The sequence below is a fragment of the Chelmon rostratus genome, chromosome 15, assembly GCF_017976325.1.
Source record: "Chelmon rostratus isolate fCheRos1 chromosome 15, fCheRos1.pri, whole genome shotgun sequence".
In the NCBI taxonomy this organism is placed as follows: domain Eukaryota; kingdom Metazoa; phylum Chordata; class Actinopteri; order Chaetodontiformes; family Chaetodontidae; genus Chelmon; species Chelmon rostratus.
The window spans coordinates 2,034,539-2,058,286 of NC_055672.1; the positions used below are offsets into that span (position 1 = coordinate 2,034,539).

Here is a 23,748-nt window from a genome sequence, read left to right on the forward strand (position 1 = left end):
TGACACAGTTTCTGTTCTGATGGCGGTGCTTATATGCGTGACTTTTTAGCTTGCTGACGTTTGTTGCCACAGAAGAGGATGCTGGGCTGAAAGTTGAAACTAATTCAGTAGTGCCTCGTGCCATCTTACTCGATACTGACCCCCTGAAAATTCAGTTTGTTGGCAGTGTTTAAAAAAACTCGCTGAAAACAGAACAAACTAGTGAGTCAAATGAACAAGAGTTGAAGTTTGAACATTTTAGTCTTAGAGAATACAGCTTTCTGCATTTTGAAACTAAAATCAGCGAAATAATAAATAACTAAATGACTCAGCTGCGATCTGTTATCGCTATTTGTCGCTGTCTGTGGCTGAGTACAGGCACAGGCTCGCTGAGAACGTGTTAATCAAACAGCCAAGTTTCAGTTTGTCCTTTTGGCAATTTACTGCATTAACATTAATTAGTTCCATCAGGTATAATCTGCCGCTTCGGGACGTTTGTGTGACAAGACGTTCAGCGCCGTCGAAAGTGTAAAAACTTCCTAACATAACCGAAATGTTTTGCATATTTCTGAAATTCGATCAGAGATTTGTCAGAAATGAAGCTTAGTGTATCCAGAAATTCCCTGAACCCGGGACAGGATGCAAAACTGAACCAGCTGCTGGATCCAGGTTCATTTGAACTTTTTGTCTTGCGCTGTTGTTGGAGACAACAGACCTCTGTGTTGAATAAGAACACATTTTTATGTTTTAAACTGTGCTTAACTTTAACGTATTTATCAGCTGCTCCTGTTTAGAGTGAGTCACAGTTGATCCAATAAGAAACCAGCTGTTAAAGGTGAGGCAAAACTTGTAAAACATTTCCTCAATCACTATTGATGGGCCTGTAATAATCCCTGACTAATCCAGTGACTATCTGCAGAAAACTGGTTGGTTGTTCAGGGCTGATGAACCAGGGCGCGGCTGAAAGGCGGCAACTTTCTCTGTGTAAATAAGGTTAATTAGAAGCCACCAGCAGTGACGAGAGCAAAGGTCACACCCACAGCGCCTTGACATTCCCCCGTCAATAACCCTGCACGTCGACCCGATTGTTCTGCTAATCTCCAGTGCACCTCCTTAACCCCCGCTGTTTATACCTCGATGATGGCTGTTTGTGATGGCGGAGAACCCTCTTAGTTTGTGTACATACATAATATCGTCATAGCCAGTACATAATATCCTACAAATTGACCTTCAGGCAGAGGGGTCTCGTCACTGAGTCCCATCTGTTGGAGCTGCTCACTCTCTCTCCTGCTGTAACTCAAGCCTGCTCGCCCGGTCACACACGCTCACTGCTTTTAGAGACAAGGGGCTTTCCCCTTTACACTGTGTGTGTGTGTGTGTGTGTGTGTGTGTGTGTGTGTGTGTGTGTGTGTGTGTGTGTGTGTGTGTGTGTGTGTGAGGACTGTTCTTAAAGAGTGCGTCGCCTGGTCATCTTACACCTTCCTAGACTTGTGCTTCCACTAAAATCTCTGCAGTGCTGTGTGTAGAACGGTACAACCTAAGAATAGTGAAGCACAGCAGTCAAGGTTTGTTCAGATAGTAAAACGAAAGCTGACCATCGTATCTATGGTATTCTAACATGCTCCTGCCAAATGAGGGTTTCTTTCAAATGCATGTATCTACTACGCATCAAAATATTTCTAAGCTATAAATGTTGTCGATCAGAGATGTCTTTGTCAGCTGAAATCTAAATGTAACTTAACTTTCTCCTCTTAGCACTATGTATAATTTTAGGAAGTACTATCTCTAAGCACTTGCACTGTTGCGCTGAACATGCATTTAGTAATTTGTTTAAAAGGAACGTGCTCCCGTTGTTGGATGATACGTAGCTCTTGCTGCTACGAGGTTTGAATGCACTGACTGTAACACAAAATTGGACAGTAGTGGAAGTGTAAGTTACAGGATTTAAATATTTCCACTCGAGCCTCTCCCAGATGCATTTTCTCTACAAATCAACGCTGTTACGTTTTGTATTAGTGGAATTCACATTTTTTTAATAACTGTCCAGTGATGGCTGGCTCCCTGCCCAAACTGCAGCTGGCGTTTGCTCAGATTTTACCAGCTTTTGGCTGAATGCACCACAGTATATTCACTGTGCGACATGTCGAAGGCTGCAGTGTGTGTTCTTGACGATGGGTGTTCTGGCCACAGTGTCCATCTTAGTCATAGTCTGAGATTTAGATTTAAGTTAAATTTGTCATTTATCTTTGCAGCCCCTTGACTTAGGCTCCGTCCTATAGAGAACCCCAGAAGCTACACTATGATCTTGTTAGTATTTGTGGCCTTTTTTGAATGGACTTCCTTGCAGCAGTAAGAGTGAACAGTTTGGATCACTTGTAGGATCCGTGTTGACTCTCTGCTCTTATTTTCTTTTTCCAGAACTGTTTTTGGAAACCTGTTTATTCATTTTTAACTGCCTTAAGAGACAATGCATATGCATTTATGCAGCATCAACATGGGGAGCTACTGAGTACATCCACAGGCCATTAAATAACAGTGCTGAAGGAGTCCACCAGTTGGGCTGCAGAGTGTCTAACACTCTTATGTTGAGTGCTCTGAAGCAGACACCTTGGTTTCCTGGGGCTTCCTTAACATCCATGTTCCTGTTATTCTGTCACTCTGTACCGATCACAAAGTGACACCTGTGAGTATTTCATTTTAAAAACATTTAGTGTCTCCGCCATTATTAGTGCTGCAGTTGTTGCACTTGTGCAGTTTTGGAGCAGGTCCGCACTTGATTTTTATGACTTCTTTGCCGTGAACACACCATGTGAGCTTGTTTTAGTTTCCTTGAACACTGCCAAATCATGTTTCGGCAACTCAAATAATCAGCAGCTGATGTAATCTGGAAGACCCTGTATTTCAAACTTCACAGATCTGTAAAACATTTTAATTCATATTTAACAACATGAAAACAACAGATTTTACAAGCTGCTCTTTCTTGAAAATAGATGCATGCATATCTAAAGTGCTAGATCCTGACCCTGTGTTCAATAGGTTGAGGCTGTTATGTAATTAGCCTAACTTAAAGGAGTTCCTGTGGCGAGCCATCTGACTGCTCTCTCTCTCGTGCTGCGAGTCGTTAAGCTTTTTTCCACCATTAATTAAGCAGCAGCGACTTCTCTCTTCCTCTGCCAAGGGAGCCCAGATGAGAGTCTCTTCCAAAGCTGAGAAACAGAACAGGCAGGAAGGAGAAAAGCAGGGTGAGGCTGAAGCCAGAGCAGAGCATCAGTGTTTCCACAGGCTGGGGCCGCACTCGTAAAGTAACTCAGAATAGTCGTGTTGGTATGAAATCAGTTGGTTCGTAAGAAGTAGTGATGTTTTTATAGTTCACTGACCTGGTGTCAACAGTTATCCTGGATGACCACACATTTCCCACAATACAGCGCAGTGCAAAGGCTGTTTTTATATACAAAACACACGTTTGTCAGGTTTGGAGCAGCCAACACAGACTTCCTTCATGCAGTTTAAAGCTATGGCAGAAGCCTATACTTCACTTGCCACACTGACGTCTACTAGCTGTCGCTGCTGTGATGGAGCCATAATCTTCATCAAAATGATGGTTGGCTTATGCACAGAGAGGCTGATGGAGTGGCTCAGCAACTGCCAAACACCCATTTCAGCCCTGATTCCATCCACAGTGGCTGCTGGATTAAAAAAAGATCACATTTGTACCAGCTAAATGGATTTGGGGATAAAGATGGATGGGAAAAGTAAATGCCCGCAATGATATGGGTATTTTAAAACATGAAAGAGCTTCAGTTTAGGTCTTAGGACAAATTGGTCTGGTCAGTGTGTTTATCTGACTGACTTTAAAAGGAGATCATCTGAATTTATCATGAATTAAACACGTGTGAACATTATCACGAGTGTCATGTTCTTGCAGTTGAAGAAAGTGAGCAGATTTGGCTGTTTTAATGGAGCTATTCTAGTGAATTATACATGCTTATTATATATATCCATACATATAACACAAATTCCCACAATTCCCGTGGAATGGCCGCTGTATTACCCCAAATGCATGTTGAGGCAGGAGGTCTGACCACAATTAAAATCATCATGTATGTATGCTACATGCAATAAGAACAGTTATAGGATAGAGGATGTAACAGCTGTTACATCACTCTCGCTAAAGCCACCGGACTCCATTCACAGGAACATTTGTCATCATAAAACACACTAGATTTGACTGTAAAATGTTCATTGACAGGGCAAATACACGACACGTTTGTTTGAAAATATGTGTTGTTGAGGTTTAGGTGGTGCCCTGTATGCAACATGGATGTCCTTTTCCTGTCACATGTCTGTTTAAGTGACGAACTGCACTCCTTGTGGTCTCTCTTCTGAGATGGTTGCAGACATTTTATACTCGTGCTCCAATTTTGTGGTCTGCACTACAAAACTCCCAACCTCCGTAGCACCAGAGCTTCACGTACAGCCCTGCAGTGACATACACAGTTTTTGTGATTTGTAAGAAGCTGGTTGCCTTGACAACTGTCAGCACTTTGCTCGCGGCTGGTGTATTTATTCTCGTTCTGCTTTTCTGCTTGGTTCTTGGTATAAGCACGAGTAGCCAGCAATAACAGCGGGTCAGGCGGTTTGTAGGTTTCAAGGTGTTTTGCGGTTTGACATTGGGTTGCGGAGCTGAGACTGAATCCACGTGTCAAACCTTATCGGAAATATATGCAAATATTTCTTTAAATGTTTAACTATTTAACGTGTCTTATTATCCTTGATGTGTGTTTTAATTGCTAATCCGAAGAGGAAACATTAGCTGCATTGAGGTAAAACCATTGTAGAGGAGGAGTGCAACCTCTGAGCAGGCTGAGCTCTTCACCTGTTTCACAGAAGCACCTGCACGATCACTAGATTGAAGAAAATGACATTATTTGACACTATCAAGGTCAGATGATTGATTCCCTCTGAGTCACTGCGTGCTTGTTGTATGCACTGTATCCCCACACTCCTGGTAATGTTATCATGTTGGTACTGAAACAAACAGCTGGAATTTTACTTTCAGGAAAAGTTCATTGATTACAGAGTCAGAAGTTTCCACTATGAGATGATTTGTGGATTAAATCATTTTGTAAAACTCAAGTGGCCAAATGTTGAATAATTCCATCTTCTCTAATTTGAAAGTGATCTCGTTTATTCATCTTCTGTGATGGTTAGCTGAATACATTTGAGATTGGGACTATTGGACAACTGTGTTCTTACATTATACACCACATGACAAACCAAAATTAATACTGACAGTATGTGTTTGTTTCTGCCTTCATGATTGTATAACTTCATAGGTTACATTCAGATTTGAGGATTTGTTGCTTTTCTGGTTTATATCACTGTGCAATGACAAGTAATGTAAAGACGTGACATCTGGGTTAGTCACACCAGGTGTTTTCCCACAATTATGTCAGTGGCCTAATGGTTAGAGTGCGTGCCACATGAATGCAGCATCCATGGTTCGACTCCCGATTGGGGGACCTTTGTTAAATAACATTTAGTTTTAGTAGTTTCTTGTGTTAATGCACTGTATGAGAATGTTTAAGGTCTCATCAGAAAAGTGGGATAGATGATAGTTTGTTTATTGATGGTGATGTTTCAATTTCGAAAAACAAATAATGTGATGTTTGAGTCCTGATGACGGACAACATCATGGTGCGGGCTGCTCTGTGCTGTGGTCTGGACCTGGATGAGATGGTGTGTGCGTGTGCGTGTGCATGTTATAGCATATCCACTCCAGGGTTCTTGCTTGCTGATGTGTATGAAGTGTAGTTTCTGGGTTATTCTAGGCTACAGACGCACACACACATTCTCACGCACGCTTAAGTACAGTCACACACACTACATGCACACACCAGCAGAGTCCCTCTCTCTCTCTCTCCCACATTCACACTCATGCTCTCTCGACCTGCTCCAAGCTGGTTAGCTGTGCTCTCTCTGTGTCTCTGTACAGGGATTACTGTGTCCTGTGTGATTATCTGTCTATTAATAGTTTCCTTTAAGGCCGCTCACATGCTCCTATAGCGGCAGAGCTGCAGGATCCCGAGGCCCCGGGCTCCGTAACACAAGCTGACCCTGAATCTTGCAGCTAGTAATTACTGTAATGAAGTACAGCGTACTGTACAGTACTGTGCTGGGAGGAAGACACACACGGACCTACACACACTTACAAAATAAACATGCATGCATTCTTTACTCAGCAATGAAAGGTCCTGTATGGATATGTGTAGTTTTGATGTTCCAGATATTATTTTTCACATGTTATTCCAGCTTCTACAGGCAAACGCCTCCATCGTCACAACGCAGAGCGACAAAGATGTAGTTTCTTCTCTCCGGCAGGATGGTGGACGCTGACCTCTCAGCTTTGTCTAGTCCTCTGTGAATACTTTGCTGCGCCCTGCAGATTTGCACATATCCATTTTTCATATACAGTACATGCATTGTATACATTTGTATCAAAACTTGTTCAGTATGATCACTTCAGATGGGCACAAGATCTGACGAGGTTTGTTTCTCAGGACAGGAACAGTTTTTACATTCACTCCAGCCAGCTGAACTCATTTTTGAGGTACCAAACAGGCAAAACCTTTCAAAGTTCATCTGATTGAAGAAGAAATTGGCCTCAAAAGTAGTTTTTATTTTATATATATGCACACACCCGGAGGCAAGAATGTATTCACACATCTATACAGACCCCCTTGCAGTGTGATGTGGTCTGGGCTTTTTGAAAAAATCCATCTTTTTGACATTTTTGCATTTTATTTGATAACTGACAATGTAGAGATCAAAAACCTGGTGGGAGAAAGTCTTTCATCACTAGACCTCCAGATGTCCCCTTTCTTCTTCATTGTTAATCTGTAAACCGCCCAGAAAACATAGGAGGCCATTTTTTTCATTTTAGTGTTCCGTCCATGTCTAAAGGTAGAAATGTCGGTAACTCACTTGATAGTGAGGCAGAAAGCCTGCTTTCATTAAGAGGGACTAGATGTGAGCAGGTGGATAACATGGCAGAAACATCACTGACTGTGGAGACAGTCAGTGATGTTTGCATCCAGTTTATCACCTCATACCCTGTTGACTTAGCAGTTGCACATTCACACAAACAGCAGATGGAGCAGCATTAGCTTACATCTGGACTCTTCCACCTGATGAATGTAAGTTTAGCACCCGTGCCCCTTTTGGCTCTGGTTTGGTCTCCACTAACTCTTTGCTACTAAACGTTCCACTTGTGTCTGACTTTGTGCTGAGCACTGCTGTGACACTGCCATCGGTACACATGACGTGTACTCATTTGATCCACTGTTTGTACAAAGATATTGATTACAGCAGTTTTAACACTCGGTTTTGGTTTCTTCTCCACATTCTGACAGCCGCAGAATTTCTGAGGCTCTTATCCAGGGCTACTTCAAAAGAATGAGCAGGAAAGACTGAATATTTTGCTCAAGGACATGTAGACCGTGCAGCCACCTTAATATTCTGGTCAGCACTCTTTTTTTAGGTATGTGGAGCACTGAGTGATCATATCACATGCAGGGCAAAGAGGAACTTGTTTCATCTTGTTGGCAGATTAACATTCACCACACAGTGTAGTTTTTTTTTCCATCCTGGTTGCATAGGATTCAACGTCTCCGTTTAAAATTCACGTTTTGCTGAAGTCGAGAGACTCCGATGCATTTGCTCTGATAAATGACTCGATATTGTGGCTGCGAGCATTAAGCTCTCGATTCTTCCATCCCACCAAGTTTGTGGAGCAGGGATTAAGGCCTGCAGAGACCAGGACTCCTGCCAGTCAATCAGGGTTTGAGTTTGTTTGCGACTGGCCCGCTTGGACTCAACCTCAGTGAGCTGAGCTGAAACAGGAGGCCAGCAGGTCGTGAGTAACTGGTGGCATTTGGATCAAAACATGTTGGGAATAATCACTTTATATGCGCTTGATGAGATCTGCTCGGGATTGTTTCCCAGGACAGGAAGCTGCACTTTCTGTTTGAATGGTCAGAGCTTCAGGAAGAGAGGATTTCAAGAATTCAACCATTCAGTCTGAACAGCTGAACTGAAGAAAAGACAATGACTGAATCCAGGCCCAGCTTTCCCATAAAATCCTAGAAATTGATATATTTAAAGGAAAAGAATGACCTGTTTAATTATAATAAGTCTGACCTGAAAAATGTCTGAAGATTTCTTGATTTGACAAGATCCAAAGTAAACTTATCATGAATTCTAAGTTAAATATTTCTTTCTCCATCCATAAACATTGTCTTGAGTTACAAATACTTGTTTTATGACATCATGTTTTGAACCTTATCAAGTCAAGAAATCCTTTAGAGAATGAGAATGATTATCTTCTCCTTCTGGCTCGAGGCCTTCCAGTTAAACCTGTAGGTAAGGAGCATAAAGAAAACCTGGTTCAAAATGTAAATATGTTGTTTTACCTTTCAGTTTATTGTTCTTAAAATATAGAAAGTATCCTCTGTAAGTTTCTGTCTGAATTTTATAGCTTTATTCCAAATGTTGAATGGAATTTAAATACAATTAACAAAATATTTGACCCTACAGCGGTTGCTAATGTCTTTTATTGTACACTTGCCTGGTACATTGTAAAAAACTGACAGATCTGTTTGTCCAGCCTGCAAAAGAACTGCAACAGAAAGCTTATTTGTCCAAAATCAAATTTCTTTAAATTCATTCCTCAAAAGAGCAAAACTTTTGCACACCTGTGGATCGACAGGTGTAGAAGAGAAGACCACTGGCTGACAAGGTATTTAATAACCTGATCAGGGTCTGCATACCGAAACATCGCTTCATTAAATATCTCTGATCGTGAGTGAAGCAGGCACCCCAGAGGAGGGAGTTAACAAAGGTGTTTGATGGTTTCATTCTTAAAGATCGGATAATTTATGCAAGAATCTCTCAGATTGAATGGTTTGAGAATATTATCAACTTCTAAAGCAAACACCAAACTAAAGTAATAATGCAAATAGTGATGAGAATCAGCTGTAGGACTGCAGCACATTTTCAGCTGATCTACCAACTATTTTCTCGGTTACTCAGTGAATGATGAGCCCAAGCTACTGTCTGGAAATTAACAACCAACGAATTAGTGTGAAGAGGTTAAAAAGTCATGTCAGTGTTTTGTGGAAAACTTCTCACTCATTTCGACACACTCGGTGAGTCAACATGAGTGCAGCAGAATGCAAAATGACAAACGAGCACTTTGAAGTGTAATTTTGGAGCACGCTCACACTTCAGAGCTGCTGCTGTGTTTCCTTCAGAGCAGCTTATCTCTTACATAATAAAGGCCCAGTCCTACTGGGATCAGGTCTGGCAATCAGCGAAGAGCGCCATGCGTCTCCCTGCAGGTCTGAACTCTGCGCGACCCTCCGCCATGTCTGTCGCTGTAGGATCAGAATGAAGACACCTGCCGGCTTGTTCTTCCTGTACATCCATACGGTTTGTGACAGCAGCGCGTCCGTCGCTCCCTTCAGAAACGCTCTGCAGGATAATGAGGCTGTCGCGCTCCTCCTCTCCATTCAGACTGGGCTCGCAGAAAGGCTGAATAAATAAAAAGCTAATGCAGAGCAGGAAACTGACTTCTTCACCTGCGGCGTGCTGTTGAAGCATCCTTTGTTGTAATCCGTACATCCATACACCTTTGGAGAACGTAATAAACTCATCATGCTTTTGCTTAACTCTCGTTTTTTGACAATGTAATGTGCAGGTGTATTTTTTAGCTGTTGTGGCTATCCCTGCTTATGCTAATCAACCAGTTCATCTTCTTTTTATACCAAACAGTCCTTAAAGAAGTATAAAACAAATCACTTCCTGTCTGTCGTCAGCAACAGAATACAAAATACATTAAATTATGAATACAGAGAAACTACTGAATGATTGCAAAGCATCTACGAAACTAATTCATTATCGTCTCCTAAACAAGGAAAGCAGTACTTTTTCTGTGTGTTTATGGCATGTTTCTTTTTCTTTTTTGGTAGAAAATATTATTTATTTTTGTAGGAGTCTGCATGGTCTCCTGCTGCCTGTGTGGGTTTTCTCTGGGTGTTCTGATTTCCTCCCACAGTCTAAAGACATGCAGCCTCTGTGAACTGGTGTGATTGTGAGTGTGAATGGTTGTCTGTCTCCATGCATTCAGCCCTGTGGTTGACTGGTGACCTGTAAAGGGTGTACCTGATGTCCCACCTCGTGTCAGCAGTGTCTCAGACCGCCGCCTCACCAGGACGCCCCACGTCTCAGTTTTTATTGCCACTGTTGTCGTTCTAAGTGTTTGGTGTTGCAGCTGTCTGACCTCTGTGCGAATCAGAAACATCTGCATGGTTCACATTTATGTCTGAACCAATTTAACTGACTTATCTTCATCTTTCTCTTCCTCTGCCTGTGTGTGTGTGTGTGTGTGTCTGATGTTCCTGTGTGCGTTTGATTTGTGCGTCCAGACGTGCCAGCGCCGGAGCAGCCGGAGCTGTTCCTGAAGAAGCTGCAGCAGTGCTGTACTGTGTTTGACTTCATGGACACGCTGTCGGACCTCAAGATGAAGGAGTACAAGCGCTCCACGCTCAACGAGCTGGTGGACTACGTGACCGTCAGCCGGGGCTACCTGACAGAGCAGGCCTACCCCGAGGTCGTCAAAATGGTGAGGAGTGAGGAAGGCGTGCATTCAGCATACACGACGGACTCACACACACTACGGGAACCCAGACATGTCTCAGTGTGACCAGTTTATATTTTTAAAGTGGCTGCAAGACTCAAGACACCAAAATGATTCTTTAATTCAGTGTTTCTTAGCCTGTTTGGCTTGTGACCCCTTAAAATAAAGCATTATGTACTGGAAACCCCTTAGCACAGTCGCATTGTCACAATGCTGGAATTTTCAATTTTGATATAATACCCTGAAAAATATCGATATTAAAAATTTTGTGTACCACAGGAAAAAAATCAACACAACACTGAAGCCATAACTTTAAGCCTTTTATTAAAGGTTCACACAGAATATGATGCATTGATGCAAAAGTACATTTTGCTGATAGTACTGAAGTAAGGATGTAGATGCAGGACTTTAACTTTCTTAGTTCTTATGGTATGATTACTAGGTATGTGGTATGCTTCCGGTTTTGAATACGTCTTCCACCGCTGAAGCACAGCATGAAGTCAGTTTACCTCTGACCATAGTTAAAGTGTTTTCCTCTGAACTGAAGCTCTGCAGTCGGAGGTTCCTGAAAGCTCTGAGGGGATTAACGTAGCTTTCAGAATTACAAAACAACAGGACAACATGCTCAGAGTGTCAGCAACAGTCTACTGGGCCATCTTGTTTAAACGCTTCAGTTATGCTGTGGGAATAATGGGAAAAAATGGGAGCTGTCACCAACCTCTCGAAATTCCTTACAGAGGTTCTCAGACCTGTGTCCTTCAGCTGCTTTGTTAAATTCGTTGTGTTAGCACGTTTAGCTCTGTAGCATTGCTTGCTTGCTTGGACTTGTTTTCTTTTTCAGCCAAAAATGGTCACATTGGTTGGTTGTTGTAACAGTGGAAAGATGAACCGAGAAGGTTTTGGTGTTTCTGTCACGTTTGAACAAAGCGTTTTTTACGATGATAAAAAATCCTGCTTCTGTGAATGGAGTCTGGTGGCTTTAGCGAGCGCGATATAACATTTCTGGCTAAACAAAAAGGATCATACTCTCTAACAAAAAGCTCTATCTCTGCAGAGATCCTTTCCAAAATGTTGTCCGACACTTATTCTGGCAATCTGACCCTGTCATTGGCAATAACAAGCACTTTTAGTGGACGTACACTGTCGGCGAACAAACGCCCGTTTCATGGCTGTAGGCTGCAGAGCTCTCGTTCAGTACTGGACTAATTTAAAAAATTGTTGTCTCCAGGAGTCACTTTGACACGAAAACATGGAAAAATAGGATCCATAATCTAATAAAATGTGACCGTAAATTCTCTAGTTTGTCCGGGACGTTAAAGTCTTCCAGGACACGTGGGCCAGCACCAACTGGAAACTCTGCACACGTCACTTTGACTGAGAGAAAATGAAATGTAGGTCAAGCTGAAAGGAGCGAATAATTCAATAACAGTGCAGGACATAATTTTAGTTGTTTATTTTGAAATGTGTAGGTATGTAGATCTCTAAAAAAGACACGTTTATGTTGAAATGATGCACAAGGCGTAGGTTTCTTGTTGTATCGGTTTGCCATCTTATGGACATAATGTGCAAAAATAGATAATCCAGTGGTTTGAACCTGTGTGTATTTCAGAGGGAAATATTGAACATCATTTTTGGCTAACTTTGACAGCCCTGTTAGCTACGTAGAGTTAGTTTTTTACTTTTTTTTTATTTGTAATTATTTTTTTTAGGTTAACATTTTTTGACCCATAAAGACAGAGACAGAGGCTAACACACCATCACCATAATTACCAAGCACAGTACAAATAGATTAGAAACACACACTTGTGATTATGTTTGTACTCATAAACTCACATGACTAAATCCAGAGATAATTACATTGAAGCTGGTTCGTACTCCCTTGCTGCTTTTCAGCGCCTGCAGATAGAAGTCACACTCACTCCTGCAGATCCGTAAACTCTCCACACTTGTCCTCAGGTCCTGTCCCATTTTCCTCCCTGGCTGTCTTGTGCACACACACACTCATGTGATTTAACTTGGAGTGTCCCAGAAGACACTTCCTGCAAAAGAAAAGGGAAAATTGAACACCGCAACATCAAAGTGATGCAAGTTCAGGAGTGCTTTCACACAAAAGTCTCTCCAAATATTTGTCTCAACAGTCACTTTCTCTGTTTTACTGTAAATGTGTTAACATTGTGATGCAGTGCAGATGATTCATACTCAAACACTCATGACGTGTGTATGGTTTGAAACAAAACATTCAACAAGTATGTAGATTTTTACAGCTTTACTTTAACTTTGTGCATCACCTCAGAGAAAAGCTCAGAGTGTAAACACAAGTGTGAACTGAGCAGCGGTGGAGAGCCGAGGTCAGTGTGTGCATGTAAACTGAGTGAAGTACAGTTACTACGGAAGCTCGAGTAATGGTGAAAACGCATATGACTAATGTTCCCAATCTGACCCCCAAATAACAGCATGAACAAAGTCCAATATAAACACGTGAAAACATTTCTTTAAAAAGTGAAGAGGTTTTAGTCCTGTGAATATTTCTCTGTGATCTTTGTGTGACATCAGGACCAAACTGTTAACACTGAACCTGAAAACACGCTGATGCACGTGAGTCTAAAGGTGTGTTCACAACGAGGAGAGAAACTGTACCAGTACCAGAGGTGGAGTCTGTGTGCGTGTTGTGAGCCGGATACAGCTAATGTCTGCTTGTAGGGAAAGAGCACAGACAGCACACACACACACACTTCAGCAGATACATTTGCATGAAAAGAGTCAGACATATATTCACGTTGCGTTTTGTCTGGATACTACAGAGCTTCCAGTGTCCTGAAAGCTAATATTTGTTTACCTCCAGTTGTTGTGTCTGATCACGATTATCAGAGTGTCATGTTTTAGGACTTCAGGGCTGTAGAGCGTCCTTGGGGTGCCTTCAGGAACAGGACCACTGTCTCATCAGCTGATGCACATTTCAACAGTCAAACGTTTAACATGTCCCCTTTGTGTTTTGTTCCAGGTGTCTCACAACATATTCCGGACCCTTCCGCCCAGCGACAGTAATGAGTTTGACCCCGAGGAAGACGAGCCCACACTCGAGGCCTCCTGGCCACACTTACAGGTAGAGGCGGCCGGAAAAGTGTGTGTTTTCACCAGTTAACACATTTTATCTTGTTTGTTTAATTGGTGCACAAACAGAAATGTGCTCTGAGCTCTTTCTTCACAATGGCTCACCCATCCGCCCAGTGTTTCCGTGCAGAGTTACCAGCTGGAGCGCAGGTCGCCAGATACAGTTGGTGAACACAGCTTTTTAGTCTCCGTACAGGCATAATTCATCAAACCTGGCAACCGCACTGTGACTGTTTTGAATGTCGATGCATCACACAGCTCTCCTGCAGCACTTTCTATCAGGGCACCATACTAATGAAGGCAGAAACTGAAAACATAGAGTTGAGTGACGTGTTTTCATTTGGATGGACTTGCACTGAACCTCACTGTGACAACAAGACTCTGATGCTGCACAAATTCTTGAACTTGAACTTGAGACGGAGCCAGGCTAGCTGTTTCCCCCTGCTTTCTGTCTTTATGCTAAGCTAGGCAGGAGGTGGTGTAGATTCACTCGCTGACAGAATGAATTGCTTCATCAGTACTTTGGTGCCACTGACCTGGTGGTTGTATTTGGCTTCTGGTGGTTGGGTGGGTTCTGTTTCGGGTCCAGTTTTTGCTCCATGTCTAGAGCCAGGCTCTCTTGTCTCTCACCTCCCCTCCTCCTTCTCTGTGTGCCTGCTGCCCAGGACTCCTTTAGAAATGAGATGCAAATCTCAAGGAGAAGCTTCCTGGTAAAACCTTTTTTCTTTTTGTTTTGTCTCATTCGCCCAATTTTTCCAAAGTCATGAATGATTTTTTCCTCTGTCAAAACCTCTTTATTTACCCACATCCTGGCCAATCCACACATTTTTTACCTGGCTATACCCACCCTACACCGTCCCCTTGTGACCTTTGACCCTTCTGACCCTTCCTTTTAATCCGGTGTAGTCCCAGTGTTTACGGGGTGAGTTTACAGGCTCGGGAGGAACATGTCAGTCTTTTCTCTTCAAATTTTTAATCAGCTTGTTGTTGCAGAGCAGGAAGTTTGACTCTAGTTTGTGTCCAAAGTTAATCACAGTTTTCATGAATCAAAACTGAACCCACACAAACTGCGACCAGTCTTCCTGCACAGCACTCAGCTGATCAACGACGCTGAACTTTGAACTTTTAGTGAAGGTTTTTATCTCTTTAACGTCAACCTCCTCTCTCTCGTCCTCCCTCTGTCCCTCCCCCGTCCGTCTTTCTCTTCTCCTCTCCAGTTGGTATACGAGTTCTTCATCCGGTTCCTGGAGAGTCAGGAATTCCAGCCCAGCATTGCCAAAAAGTACATAGACCAGAAGTTTGTCCTACAGGTGAGTTGCAGAGTCAGTCCTCAGGTCAAAGGTCAGCTTCAGCCGCCACCTGCTTTCCTTTCTGGGTCTGATTCTGATTTTCCTGTCCGCATTCCTTCCTTCCGTCCAGCTCTTGGAGTTGTTTGACAGCGAGGATCCTCGGGAGAGAGACTACCTGAAGACAGTCTTGCATAGAATCTACGGCAAATTCCTGGGGCTGAGGGCTTTTATACGAAAACAGATCAATAATATTTTTCTACGGTGAGTAGACGTTGTTTAACTGGTCATTTATTTCCTCCACACCAGTGACAGGGTTTTTATTGCCTTTCCACATTTCAGCTCAAGCCTTTTCCAACATTTACTTTCTAACCCTGTGTGTAACATCATGACAGTGATCTGAAGGAGAAGGGTTGACGATTGAAATAACAGAAATTTCACTTATTTGTTAATTATTTTAGTAGAACGACAGTTTCTTGTCAAAGTACACTGTTTTTAACAGAAGATAAAAATGCACATCCAGTGGTTTTAAGGGAGCGTCTGATGTTCTTAACAGGCTGAGCTGAAGTTATTGGTGCTGCAGTGGCAGGGGGGTAAACTCTGGCTCATGCAGCAGCGCTGTAGCGATACATGTTTTTTTTATTTACAACCCGAATGTGTCGATTAGCGGAACAAGACCGAAACTGGAAGACGAGTCCTTATGTGACCACGCTCAGTCTAAAGAACACAGAGTTCATCATGTGGTCAAAGTGCTGGAGCTCTGCTGATGTGAGCCTTCACATGTGCCGTCAGGCCGCCGCGCTGCTCTGTTTGAACGAGCACAAGTTGTTCAGGAATTACAACATGTGCTGTATGAGTGTCTTAATGTCACAGTGAGAATATGGACCATTAGCCACCATTGAATGTTCACATTTTTTCACAATAAGTGACTAAAATGTTTCCCTGCTGCACCGAAAACTTTCCAAGCTATGACCCTAAACCTGACGTACAAACTGAACCGTGAACTCAATGTTCTGTTCCACCTTTAATGTGCAGCTGGTTCAGCGATGGTCAAACACATTGAAGGGTGAATTTTTGGTGTGATGAATAATCCCGTCAGACGACTGAGGATTGTTTCCATTGAATCCTTATTGAACGAGTCCTCTCGGCTGCCTCTAACTTCCCTCAGACTTAGGACCTACTTTAAGTGTAAAAGTGTTCTGTGAATTCCTCTCGGAGTCCTAAAGTTAGGGCTGGCACACCGTCTATTTTTAGGAGATTCTCCACCAGTTAGGAGCTACTTTTAGCCTCAGGATGTTGTGTGAATACAGGCGCTCATGGTGTTTTTTTAAGTGGAATATGAGTTTCTGGTTTCTGTAGAGGGCAGCATCAACACAGAGTTTAACACGTGGACTTCTTCATTGTGTCTAGTTTCAGTCCATCTGTTCATTCACAGATCGTCTGGTTTTGCCTTCTTTGCTCACTTGTTGTAGCTGTCCGGTCTTTCACTGCCTCAGTCTCATTTCTGTCTCCTGTCTTTTGTCTCCTCTGTCTTCTGTGCAGTTTTGTTTATGAGACGGAGCACTTCAACGGGGTGGCTGAGTTGCTGGAGATCCTCGGGAGGTATGTGAAGGCCTCCGATCCTCAGACGCACATTTACACTCTGTTCTGTCGGCTGGAGCCACGTAGACCCGAGAGCACGAGCAGGACTGAGCTCAGCCTGGACGTCTGCCTGTTTTCCTGAAGTCGTAACAATATGAGGATGTTTCTATCTTTCATTTAATCAAACGGTCTTTGAGATGGAGATCAAGAGAGACCCCGGAACACAAACCATTGATAAGAAACGTTGGAAACTCTCACTCGCTCCTCATAAACGAGCCTGGAACAGTTCAGAGACGTTAGATTGAGGGTAGTCAGGAGCTGAGTTTAACTTGTAAATAAAAAATAAATGAATCCTCTCAGCTCAACAGCCTTTTAAATCCATTTTAATCCATTAAAAAAAGAGCTGACTTCCACAGACAGTTTATCAGCTTTGTGTCAGGAGCTGCATGCAGAAAGGCTTCAGGCTGGATTTCTCACTGTTCAGTTTTTGCTTATATTTGTAATAAAAAGCAAATTGAATATGTCTGAAATATATCAGCATAATCCCCTTACAGCTGCTTCTGCGCTCCTCAATATTTCACAGCCAAACTGAACTTCAGTGACACCTTGACCATTTCTATTTCTTGGTTTAGTTATTTTCGGGACCTAAACTCTGAACCCTGAAGAGAATGAAGCCAAAACGATTAAGGACGAGCCTGTGACAGTTCTGAGCATCAGTTCTCCAGTTTTCAGTTTTCTAAACACTGCCCGAGTCCCGGCTGACAGGAAGTGATCTTTCTTTCTCCTCCAGGCTTCATCGCCCGTATAAACATCTTTTTGTCTGCTGCTCATTGATCTTCAGTCGCTTTCAGAGGGTCACACTGACGCTGTTTCATGTGGTCATGTTTAATTTATGCTTTCTTTCTCTCTCTTCTCTCTCTCTCCCAGTATAATCAATGGTTTCGCTCTGCCACTGAAAGCGGAGCATAAACAGTTTCTGGTCAAAGTGTTGATCCCCCTCCACACTGTCAGGAGTCTGTCCCTCTTCCACGCACAGGTACGATATGTGTGTGTCTGCCTGCAAAGTTTCCTCCAGCTCACAGTCCCACAGAGCGACCTTTAATTTCTTAATGTTTAGATTTGAAAAGCTCTTAGAAATCTGAACTCTGTGATTCCTGTGAACTCCCTGCAGTCAAAGTTATGTATACAGAGTTTCTGGAGATCATTAACAGTAGTGTAAAACTTTAAACCTGTGCAGCCTCTTAAAGCCTTGCTGGTGTGTGTGTGTGTGTGTGTGTGTGTGTGTGTGTGTGTGTGTGTGTGTGTGTGTGTGTGTGTGTGTGTCACACTGTGATGCGAGTGTACTTAAAAAGAGGAATATTTACATTTAAAAATGAAGAAAACCAAACTTGTGTCATTTCCTCTCTGCTCGGCAGGAGTTGCCATAAAGTTTAATGTTGTATATACAGATGTGTCATACTGTGCGCACAAAAGCTGAAAATTCTGAAACTTTGCCAGGTTAAAATGGTCTTTTGTCACAAAGCATTTATCGTTGCATTGTTAAGCTAAGCTAAAGGGCTAAAGCGCGTTCTGACATGTGGTCTCTGCTCTCCCTGCAGTTGGCGTATTGCATTGTACAGTTCCTAGAGAAAGACCCAACATTAACAGAACCAGTAAGTATCAACTAAAACCAACAGCTCAGCTGTCTGTGGCCGTTGCTGATGATAGTTATGTTTGCCGTACTTGACCGTTGCATGGACTGTTCAGCAGCAGCCTCCACCGCAGCAGAGTCAGCTGTTTGCTATCAGCTCCAGGAGTCAGTCACAATCATCATTTAATGCCGCAGAAATTTGTCTGAAGTCGATGTTTCGGCACCTGTCACGAGCCAATCATTGACCAGAGCTGCCACACATCACGCTTTCCTATAGCTGAGGTGCAGCTCCGACAGAAACGTTGCAGACAGCGCCTCGCTCAGGTGAAAGGAGGAGTTTCGGGAAACGATGGATACATTATCTTACAGAGCCGTTAAAGCAACGAAGTTTTCAGTTACACAGTGAAATAACAAGAGAAAAAACCAGAACAGTCAGCACGAGCTCAGTCTGTGTCTCTTCTCGCCCCTCAGGTCATCAGAGGCTTACTGAAGTTCTGGCCAAAAACCTGCAGTCAAAAAGAGGTGAGGCTGGTCGTGTCTTTTAGTTTGAACTGTGTCTGTATGAACTGTGTGTGTGTGTGTGTGTGTGTGTGTGTGTCTGTGTGTCTGTGTGTGTGTCTGTGTGTGTGTAGTAACACTTTCACCCCGTGCTGCCGTGCAGGTGATGTTTCTAGGGGAGCTGGAGGAAATCCTGGACGTTATCGAGCCAACACAGTTCGTCAAGATCCAGGAGCCGCTCTTCAAACAGATCTCCAGATGTGTGTCCAGCCCACACTTCCAGGTCAGTGACGCTCAGCGCTGACGGCCCGTCGGGATTCAAAGTGTGGAAACAAGCTTGTACAGAACCGATTTGGGCCGGTGGATCTCAGACACTCAGCCCAGTTTGTGTTTGTGTCCTGTGTCCCAGGTCGCAGAGCGAGCTCTGTACTACTGGAACAACGAGTACATCATGAGTCTGATCGAGGAGAACTCCAGCGTCATCCTGCCCATCATGTTCGCCAGCCTCTACAGGATCTCCAAAGAGCACTGGAACCCGTGAGTGACGTTAAAAAAGCTGCGTGATGAATAAGACTCTAAGAGACGTTTAACAAGAACTATCCTGGTTTTCTTTGGGGTTTAAACTCACTTTGGCACTTCTCTCGTGTTCCCACGCTCAGTCACGTGGTGGCTTTGGATTTTATTTGACCGTCAGCAGCTGTCATCAGGTTTCACTGTCTTTGTCACATGACGACTCTGTTTACTGTAAACAGCAGAGAGAGAAACTTTGTCGGGCACGAGAAAACACCTGCAGGTGGAAGTCAGTTCAAACTATGATGCTGACAACAACAACAGTCATTTAAAGATGACGTTTTGATGTTTTTAATAGAGCTCAATACAGCCAATCAGGGACGCTGAGACAAACTCGCTCCGTATGACGACACATTAAATGCTTTTATCATGAATTTTCTAATTATGATAAAAGGAGGTGCTGCAGCCCCCTCAGCCCCCTCAGCACTCCCACCTCCTGCACCCATTAGTCCACCTTAAGCCAAAAAAAATCAGGAAAATAATTTCCAGGTGATTTCATATCATATTCTTAAAGAATATAAGAAGTATTTTCAGCCTCCTCAGTCTCGTCATTTTGAGCCTGTTGGTTATTCATGCAGCACGACGTCCTGACAGCCTGTGCAACAAACGCTATAAGAAAAAGTCTTTTCTTTTCAAAGCATGATTTCCATGAAACATAAAGAAATATGACACCGTGAAATCCAGAGTATTTTCTGAGAGTTGCCTCGTTCTGTTGCAGCCCTTCCCACAAGTTGCTCTTTAAATGGACTGTCCACATTTCATGCAGTCATGGACCGTTTTGTCGATGGTGGATGTTCTGTCGACAGAAGTGAGGTGTGATCTCTGTCTGTCCTCCCCCCTCGCAGGGCGATCGTGGCGCTGGTGTACAACGTACTGAAGGCCTTCATGGAGATGAACAGTACCTTATTCGATGAACTCACAGCCACTTACAAGTCGGACCGCCAGCGGTGAGAAGCCGCTCACATTCATATCATCGTCATGAATAATGTGATAGTTTATGATCCCTGCAGGGAGCTGCTCAGCACGACGACATCACACTTTACAGATATCAGGATTTCTATTAGCTGTGGTGATAAAAGGAGCTGCGCTAACAGCTAACAGCAGGAATACAAGGAGGGATAAACAGGAAGAGAAGCAGAAGCTCATATCTGTGAAGCTTTCAGTAGACTGAATCAACAGAATGTCTTAACCACATAATAAGATTTGGTGTTAATTAGCCAATCAGGATTCAGAGTCCACTGAGCACTTAAATGTTTGGTAGTTGAGATGCACCTGAAGAGCAGCGTGTTGGCTCAGAGCTTCACAGCGCCACCATGAGGCCGAAATATGGCTGAATATGCACTTCTTTGTCTTTGTCTCTCGTTATATACTGACATTCTGTGTTTATATAAAGGACAACACGTGTCAACACATTCATCCTGATGTCTGGGTTCAGTATCTTGCCCAGGGACGCGTGGACATGCAGACCTAAGAGGCAGGGCATCAAACCACCGACCCTCTGATTAGTCAATGAGCTGTCCTGCCTCCTGAGCCACAGCCACCACTGTCCTGCATGTTAAAATGCTCATGATAGCATGTTAACATGTTAGCATGCTAACATGTTAGCATGCTAACATGCTACACTAATGCGAACGTGTTAAACATGCTTGCTAAACAGCTGCATGTTGTCATTGTGAGCATGTTAGCTTTTAGCTCAAAGCTCTGCTGCGCCTCAGTAGAGCCTCACAAAGCCGTACCTGTGAGACCACCAACAATGGTTGGTCATGGGTGGAGCTCGCTGCCGACCCTGTGTGGGACGATAGCCTCCACGTTCGCACTACAGAGCTCTGACTGGTCGAACGGCGGCAGAGATGTTTGTAGCCAGGCGACAGTGTCTCAAACGCTCCATGTTGTTCTTGTTTCAGTGAGAAGAAGAAGGAGAAGGAGCGGGAGGAGCTGTGGAAGAAGCTGGAGGACTTGGAGCTGAAGCGGGGCCTTAGGAGCGACGGGATCATCCCAACTTAACAAAGACAGCGCTGCGCTCCCCTCTGCCCTTCCCCCCTGCTCTCCCCCTGTGACTCCCCCTCCCTCCATCCTTACCCCAGCTCCCCCCCTCCACATCAGCCATGTCTGCCCAGAGCTCCGAGAATCCCCGACACAGGCCATCGTCTCTGGACCGACACGGAGCGCCCGCTGGTTTCTTAACTGTTTTTTTTTTTTTCTTATGTTTTTTTTTCTCCTGTGTTTGTGCGACTTACTTTACAGTAGATTCATCACATCTGTTTTCATTATTTCAATAGCACTGTAAATAATTATTTTTTTCTTTTTTTCCCTTAACCTGATATTATTGCAAACGGAAAAACAGAACAATAAATAATAAAAGGAAGAAAAAAATAGAAAATGAGAAAATGACTTGTGTGGGAGGGGAATTTAAACGACAAAAAAAACAAAAAAAAAAACTTTTGGACTGTAGGACATGAAACGAACTCTTGGAAAACAAAAAACAACAAAAAAGAGAAGATAGATTGATTTTAACTCTTCATCCCACTCTTCTTCAGTACAGTCCCGAGCGTAACTTTTATTTTCCTGGTTCTCCTCTTTGCTTTTCCTCTCGTTGCCTCCATCTTTCTGTTCCCTCCCTCCTTCCCTCCTCCCTAATGGTGCATCTGTCATTTCTGCCCCCGTGTGGACGTCCGGACTGATAAAGGGTCCCCTCTCCTCCCTCTCCTCTGTGGCCCCGCCCACCTGTCCACAGGTTCTCCTTCCTGTTTCAAACGGGGAAAAAAAACTGAACACGAACACATTTTAAAACGACAACAGGGACTTTCTCAGTGCACACACACATCTCCTCTGTGAGTGCGTTTACATGTGTGTTCAGGGAAGGGTCAAAGGTCAGCGATTCTGCGCTCAGATTTTTGATGCTGAAGGAACATGCTAAATCCATGTACGCATGTTGCCATGGCAACGGCGCAAACTGGGCCGGCTGACCAGCAGAGAAAGAGAAAGGAAAAAAAAAAAGTGAGTGTCTGCTGCCTGACGGTTAGTTAGCGTCACTCAGCTCATCATGAGATGAATTACCGCTTCCTGTAAACATCATTTGCATCTGGAGGGGGAGTGGCGGACTCCGCCGCCAGCCTCTGCTCTCAACTGGGCTTTGAAATAATGAAAATTAAGGATTAGTTCGACCACAAGTGAGGATTATTTTTCCCTTTAACTCTGATGCCATCTGGTGGTTAACAGAGTCATCAGAATAATCTGAAATATGACGAGATCATATAAATATCCTACACATGTTAAATTGATCTAATGAGTGAATTAACTGGGGGAACAAATGTCCCAGTCAGGCAACATCAGAGGTTGATTGAAGGCTCAGATGGTTTCATGTTTTTACCACTGATCACCTGAGCGGGGACACGAGAACGAGCGTTGCTTCCTGTTTTGCTGTTGCTTGGATGAACTCACTTCCTGCTTATTTCTAATCATTGATTTGGCCTCTCTTACGCCCGGTGTCACTCCCGTTCAGCGCGTCAATCCAGAACGCTCCGCATGTAAACGCACTCTGTTCATCTGCACCTCCTCCTACGCCCCCCCCCCCCCTTCCTCCTCCTCCAAAACTGATGGACTGCTTTTCATCACTCGGTTGTACTTCTTCTTCTTCTTCCCTCAGCCTTCTTTTTTTGACCTTTGACCCCTCTCGACCTGCCGAACCAGGTCTCCCCGGTATCAGTCTGGCACTGGTACCCTCGGGCCATAACGGGGACTTACAAACAAAAACAAACAAAAAAAATCTCGAGAGGAGCGCCAAAAATCTTCCTCCCTGTTGTGAAAAGACGAGCGCCCCGCCTCACTCCACTCCTTCCCCCCTCCGCCCACCGGGGGGCGCCGCGTTGACTTCACAGTATTACAACAACAGTGACAAAAAAAGACAACCCTGTACATTGTTATTGAATGCAGTACACTGATAATCTTGTATCTTGTAGTAATTTAGCCTATGTTTTTTGCTTAGGAAACTGTGGAGAGGAGTATCCAGTATATAAAGAGGTATTATGGAACAAGACTTCCTGGTATTTATGATAGTGTTCCCCCCCTTTTAGTCTGTTTTTCTTTCTGTCTCTCACTCCTCCCTCTTCTCTTGGTTTTTATCTCATTTTGGATATTTTGATGAAGTTTCTTTTGACCATTGGATATATTTTTTTTAGTTGGGGAGGGAGGGAGGGAGGGATGGAGGTGGGTGAGGGCGGGGTTGGCAGGGGGTCAGGGGTCAGAGGGGGGAGGGAGGGTGGGGGGAGTAGAGAGGGAAGGCACGGAGCAGACCACTTTGCCCTGTTGGGGGTGTGACGGCGAACCTCCCCCCTCCTCCCTCGCAGAATTAATGTGTGCTTTAGAACGGCCCAGATATCATATGATTTAAAAACTGA

At 43.7% G+C, this 23,748-nt stretch overlaps 1 protein-coding gene across 5 annotated transcripts in view; it reads left to right on the forward strand.

Annotated features, from left to right (window-relative positions):
* ppp2r5eb (protein phosphatase 2, regulatory subunit B', epsilon) overlaps positions 1 to 23,530 on the forward strand; it is a 45,254-nt gene extending 21,724 nt beyond the window's left edge. For all 5 annotated transcript variants that reach the window (XM_041953349.1, XM_041953347.1, XM_041953345.1 and 2 more), the window contains exons 3-14: positions 10,464 to 10,660; positions 13,677 to 13,778; positions 15,004 to 15,096; positions 15,206 to 15,336; positions 16,615 to 16,674; positions 17,581 to 17,689; positions 18,252 to 18,305; positions 18,755 to 18,805; positions 18,945 to 19,064; positions 19,191 to 19,318; positions 20,197 to 20,298; positions 21,256 to 23,530. In XM_041953349.1, the coding sequence (XP_041809283.1) occupies positions 10,464 to 10,660; positions 13,677 to 13,778; positions 15,004 to 15,096; positions 15,206 to 15,336; positions 16,615 to 16,674; positions 17,581 to 17,689; positions 18,252 to 18,305; positions 18,755 to 18,805; positions 18,945 to 19,064; positions 19,191 to 19,318; positions 20,197 to 20,298; positions 21,256 to 21,355 (1,247 nt within the window). In that variant the 3' untranslated portion in view covers positions 21,356 to 23,530. The remainder of the gene's footprint in view (positions 1 to 10,463; positions 10,661 to 13,676; positions 13,779 to 15,003; positions 15,097 to 15,205; positions 15,337 to 16,614; positions 16,675 to 17,580; positions 17,690 to 18,251; positions 18,306 to 18,754; positions 18,806 to 18,944; positions 19,065 to 19,190; positions 19,319 to 20,196; positions 20,299 to 21,255) is intronic.
* The last annotated feature ends 218 nt before the right edge of the window (positions 23,531 to 23,748 follow it).